The sequence below is a fragment of the Carlito syrichta genome, unplaced genomic scaffold, assembly GCF_000164805.1.
Source record: "Carlito syrichta isolate Samal-C Ts95f unplaced genomic scaffold, Tarsius_syrichta-2.0.1 Scaffold311900, whole genome shotgun sequence".
NCBI lineage: Eukaryota > Metazoa > Chordata > Mammalia > Primates > Tarsiidae > Carlito > Carlito syrichta.
The window spans coordinates 418156-424103 of NW_007255996.1; the positions used below are offsets into that span (position 1 = coordinate 418156).

At 52.6% G+C, this 5948-nt stretch overlaps 1 protein-coding gene across 1 annotated transcript in view; it reads left to right on the top strand.

Annotated features, from left to right (window-relative positions):
* The window catches only part of CA5A (carbonic anhydrase 5A), a 39484-nt gene that overhangs the window by 26692 nt on the left and 6844 nt on the right, over positions 1-5948 (top strand). Inside the window, exons 4-5 of the mRNA XM_008069267.1 lie at positions 1672-1767; positions 1908-1970. Of these exons, the coding sequence (XP_008067458.1) occupies positions 1672-1767; positions 1908-1970 (159 nt within the window). The remainder of the gene's footprint in view (positions 1-1671; positions 1768-1907; positions 1971-5948) is intronic.

A 5948-nucleotide genomic window follows, 5' to 3' on the forward strand; every position in this document is an offset into this window, starting at 1 on the left:
TCGAACCCGCAGGCTCAGGCAATCCACTCACCTCAGCCTCCCAAAGCCCTGGGATTACAGGCTGAGCCACCAAGCCCAGCTAGACTTTTCCTTTCTTAAAATGTGTATATATATTTTTGGCACCCTCTGAATTTTGATGTATTTACTTATTTTTAGTTGGAGTCTCACTCTGTCACCCAGGCTGGGGTGCAGTGGCATGCTTACTGGCCACCACAGACTCGACCTGCTGAGCTCAGGCGATTCTTCCACCTCAGCCTTCCAAGTAGCTGGAACTACAGGCATGCTCCACCACGCCTGGCTAATTTTTTTTATTTATTGTGCAGGTGAGGTCTCACCAAGTTGCCCAGGCTAGTCTCAAACCCCTGAGCTCAGGTAATCCTCTGGCCTCTGCCTCCCAAAGTGCTGGGATTACAGACTTGAGCCACCACACCCGACCACCCTCTGAATTTTATGAAATTAAAGTAACCCTTTCCTTTGTCTCCCACCAGAGAGAGTTAGGCACCTCCTTCTGGGGCTTTTGTTAAGGGTTTGGAAGCCTGAAAAGTGCTGGTGGACTGGAATCTCACACACCAGGCGGCAGCAACTTCATTCATTCAATGAACTAAATTAATAGGCCAGGGCAGCGGTACACACCTGTAATCCCAGCACTTTGGAAGGCCAAGACAGGAAGATTGTTTGAACCCAGGAATTCGAAACCAGCTTGGGCAACATAGGAAGATCTAGTCTCTACAAAAAATAAAAAATCAGCCAAACATGGGTGGCGCATGGGTATCACATGCCTGTCTTCTGAGCTACTCGGGAGGCTGAGGCAGGAGGATCGCTTGAACCCCAGAGTTGGAGGCCACAGAGAGCTGTGATCAAACCATTGCGCTCCAGCCTGAGCTACAGAGTGAGACTCCAACTCAAAAAAAAATTTTTTTAAAGAAACTATTAAACCAAAATTATTAAATGTGTCCATTATTATTATTATTTCTTTTGAGTTGGAGTCTCACTCTGTTGCCCAGACTGGAGTGCAGCGGCCCCTCCCAGCCACCGCAGCCTCCACCTGCTGGGCTCCGGCTATCCTTCCGCCTCAGCCTTACAAGTAGCTGGAACCACAGACATGTGCTATCATGCTCGGCTAATTTTTTGATTTATTGTAGAGATGAGGTCTCGCCAGGTTGCCCAGGCAGGTCTCAACCCCGCGAGCTCAGGCAATCCACTCACCTCAGTCTCCCAAAGCGCAGGATTATAGGCTGAGCCACCGAGCCCAGCTAAATGTGTCCATTATTATTATTTTTTTTTTTGAGTTGGAGTCTCACTCTGTCACCCAGACTGGAGTGCAGTGACCACTCCCAGCCACCGCAGCCTCGACCTGCTGGACTCTGGCAATCCTTCCGCCTCAGCCTTCCAAGTAGATGGAACTACAGGCGCGCACTGCCATGCTAATTTTTTTTTTTTAATTGTAGAGATGAGGTCTCGCCAAGTTGCCCAGGCAGGTCTCGAACCCGTGGGCTCGGCGATCTACTCACCTCAGCCTCCCAAAGCGCGGGATTACAGGCTGAGCCACCGAGCTCGGCTAATGTGTCCATTATTAAATGGACATGCGGATCTGCCCTCCAGAGAGGAGGTGACTGTTTTATTCCTTGCTGTGTCATGATGAATTTAAACCCTCTGTCCACTTTGTTCCAGCTGCATTTGGTTCACTGGAATTCTGTGAAATACCAGAGCTACAAGGACGCCGTGATGGGAGAAAATGGCCTGGCTGTGATTGGCGTGTTTTTAAAGGTAACCGCTGGCGAGGGCAGTTCTCCTGGAGCAGAGGAGCCCGATCACCAGGCACTGCAGTCTAGGCCTGGACAGTGGGAATGGCTAGCTTAGTCGCTCCTCTGAGCCTCTCCGAGCTAACCTCCGTGTCTGCCCTGCAGCTGGGGGCCCCACACGAGACGCTGCAGGAGCTGGTGGATGTCTTGCCAGAAATAAAACACAAGGTAGGTGTGGATTCCACATCGCGTGACCTGACAAGCTAGATTGCCAGTCATGACTCGTCCACAGGGAAGAGTGGCTGGGTGGAGGGGCCGGGGCAGGGCGTGACCCCATGTCTGGACACTGGTTCAGGGGGCATCCCCAGCTGTCCCCGGCTGGCTGCCTCTGACCTCCAACATGTTTCTGCTGTTCCCAGGTCCTGTTTCCTCCTCAGCAAGATGAAGGTGTTAGACTCTGTCGGAGTGTCCAATATCCAGGCATTCAGGCAGCATCATTAAGATTCTCGATGAATCTGCCTGCCGCTAGGACACCTATTTGCCTAATCTTTTTCTCTAAATTGATTAGCTCTTAAAAATGTCCAACCTTGACTGGATGTGGTGGCTCACACCTGTAATCTCAGCATTTTGGGAGGCCAGGGTGGGAGGTCACTTAAGCCTAGGAGTCAGAGACCAGCCTGGGCAACATAGTGAGACCTCATCTCTACAAAAATTTTTTTTTTAGACTTAGAGTCTTACTCTGTTGCCCAGACTGGAGTGCAGTGACACACTCCTGACCACCACAGCCTCGACCTGCTGGGCTCCAGTGATCCTTCCGCCTCAGCCTTCCAAGTAGCTGGAACTACAGGTGCACGCTACCACGCGCAGCTGATTTTTTTTTTTTTTTTAATTGTAGATATGAGGTCTCACCAAGTTGCCCTGGCGGGTCTCAAACCCGTGGGCTCAGCCTCCCAAAGTGTGGGATTACAGGCTGAGCCACCGAGCCCGGCTACAAAATTTTTTTAAAAAAATTAGCCAGGTGTGTGGATGCACACCTGTAGTCTCAATTACTCAGGAGGCTGAGGAGGAAGGATTGCCTGAGTCCAGGAAGTTGAGGCTGCGGTGAGCCGGGCTCGTGCCACTGTACTCCACCCTGGGTGACAGAGTGAGACGCCACTCAAAAAAAAAAGTCTCGCCTTGTCCTGGGTGATGACATCCACTCGTGGCCTTGAAATAAACACCCAGCTGTGAACACCAGGGACGTGGGCTGGGCACCACCCAGCACCCTGTTGGGAGCGAGCTTCCAGTGGGCCCTGCCTCAAGTTCAGTCCACACGGCATCGCCTGGCTCTGCGCCTCCCTGCGTGAAGCTCAGCTCAAGAACGTGACAAGGCTGATAGCTCGCTTTTCTCCAAGATCAGTTGAGAAAGGCTTTGATAGAGAAGTGGAAATTCCAAAGACACCTCGTTTATTTATTCAAAACCAAACAAAGGGCTGGGGCGGAAGGAGCCAACGTGGCCGGGATGGCAACACAATGGCGGGCCTGTTGCCCACGAAAGCCCCCAACCCTCCTTGGGCCCACGAGGCTGTTTGATGTGGGCCCGGCCTCCCCTTGATGTGGACCTCCGAGCCTCCTGGGATGGAGACCGGGTCGCCCCCTGGTGCCCTGACTGCCGGAGCAGGAACTCAGCAAGGCCACTGAGAGACCCACGCCCACCCCACCTGCGCCCCCGACACCCACCGTCTTCCTGAGCCTGACACCCCCACACCAGAGGATGCCCGGGCAGGGATGTCTTCCCAGCTGCACCCCTGCCCCCCTCTCGGTGGGAAAGAATGGAGCTGGCTTGAGCACCAACTTCAGGGCCTGTTTTCCTTTCCTGAAAGGTTCTGGAGCCGTCCTCCCCCACAGGCTAACTCGGAGTTTTCTGGGCAAACCACAGGAAAGAAATGGGGTCCGGGCAGGAGGAGCAGCACTACCTGGGCTCGGCTCTGGCCCTGACGCTGACATCTGGGCCTCAGTCTCTCTCTATACCTCCTCAAAATAAGAGAGTGAAATGCTGGAGGGAAGGAGAGACTGTGCAGCTGCTCTCCCGGGCAAAGGCAAGCCTGGAGCAGGTGGTTAGGTCTGTGTTGCCGCTCTGCACCCTAGTGCCTGAGGCAGGGTGGGGTTCGCCGCAGTGCTCAACAGCGGTGGTGAGAGAATGAGTGAGTGACTGAGTGAATGAATGAGTAAATAAGTGATTAACGAATGAATGAACAATTGAGTGAGTCTGAATAAGTGATGAATGAATGAGTGAATGAACGAGTGAATGAACAAGTGAGTGAATGAATGAGTGAACAAGTGCAAGAATGAATGAGTGAGTGAATGAATGAATTAGTGAGTGAGTGAGTGAACAATTGCAAGAGTGAATGAGTGCGTGAGCTCGTGAGTGAGTGAATGAATGAGTAAACAAGCGAGTGAGCACGTGTGTGCGACCACTGGCCCTGGAGTGTGGTCTCCCCAGACCCTGGGGTAAGCCTGGGAAGCTCTGGAGGCTCTGGCAGGGCCGTGGCTGGGTGGGGAGGGGCAGGGAGCCTGCAGGTGGTGTGAGAGCCTCCCCTCCCGCCCCCCAGGAGACCCCGGCCTGAGAGTCCAGAGCCCCACAGGCCTCCACCACCGTTCTCCAGCGAGGACCACTGTCTTCAAGCTGTCGTGTTCTCCGGTGCAGCCGTGGGAGACAGGATGGACGTTCCTCCCAAATCCAGTCACCATCCCATTCAGCAAGCCTCACAGGGCCCATGCTCAAGAGAACAGAAACAGGGTCTAGGGTAGAGGTTGGGGCTTCGTCAGTGCAGCCTCCTGCAAAGTCCCCCAGAGTGACGCACCCACGTGGTCATCCACAGAGGAATGACACCCACCACGTGCCCCCCAATGGTGGAATATAACCCAGCCTTAGGAAGGGACATCTCGATGGCAGGTGGACCCTGAGGATGCCGTGGGTGGGAAATAAACCAGTCCCACAGAACGAATGCCGGAGGGGTGCACTCATGTAGCCCTGAGAGTCATCAAATCCACAGACAGGAAGAGGGACAGAGGGTGCCCGGCCAGGCAGAGGAGCAGGAGGGTGTGTTTAGTGGGGAGAGTTCACTTGGAAAAGACAAGAAAGTTCCAGAGATGATGGTGGTGATGGCACACACCCTTGTGGATGTGTTTAATGCCACTGAACACACGCCTCACAGTGATTAAGAGGGCCAGTTTATAGCATATGTATTTTATCACAATAAAAAGTGTGATATTGCTGGGTGCAGTGGCTCAAGCCTGTAATCCCAGTACTTTGGGAGGTGGAAAAAAGAGGATTGCCTGAGGTCAGGGGTTCAAGACCAGCTGAGCAACATGGCAAGACCTCATGTCTACAATAAATAAAAAAATTATCCAGGCATGGTGGCACATGCTTGTGGTTCCAGCTACTTGAAAGGCCGATGTGGAAGGATTGCCTGAGCCCAGCAGGTCAAGACTGTGGTGGCTGTGAGCATGCCACTGCACTCCAGCCTGGGCAGCAGAGTGAGACTCCTACTCAAAAAAAAAAAAAAAAAGTGTAATATGTTGGCCAAGTGCAGTGGTTCACACCATTAATCTCAACACTCTGGGAGACCAAGGAGGGAGGATCACTTGAGCCTAGGAGTTCAAGACCAGCCTAGGCAATATAGCAAGACCTTGTTGCTATAAAAAAAATAAAAATCTTAACCGGTGTGGTGGCATATATCTGTAGTCCCAGCTACTTGGAAGGCTGAGACAGAAGGATCACCTGAGCCCATGAGGTTGAGCCTGCAGTGAGCTGTGATTGTGTCATTGCACTCTAGCCTGGGTGACAGAGTGAGATCTCGACTCAAATTTTTTTTAAAAAGCTGGGTGCAATGGTTCATGCCTATAATCCCAGCACTTTGGGAGGCTAAGTTGAGAGAGTTGTCTGAGCCCACAGGTTCGAGACCAGCCTGGGCAACATGGCGAGACCTCATCTCTACAATAAATTCAAAAATGTATTGTAGTATGGGTATGGTGACGCATGCCTGTATGGGTATGGTGGTGCATGCCTGTAATTCCAGCTACTTGGAAGGCTGAGGCAGAAGGATCACCTGAGCGCAGTAGAATGAGGTTGCCGTGGCCTTAAGCGTGCCACTGCACTCCAGCCTGGGAGACAGAGTGAGACTTGGACTCAAAAAAAAAAAAGGGAGCCGGGCTCGGTGGCTC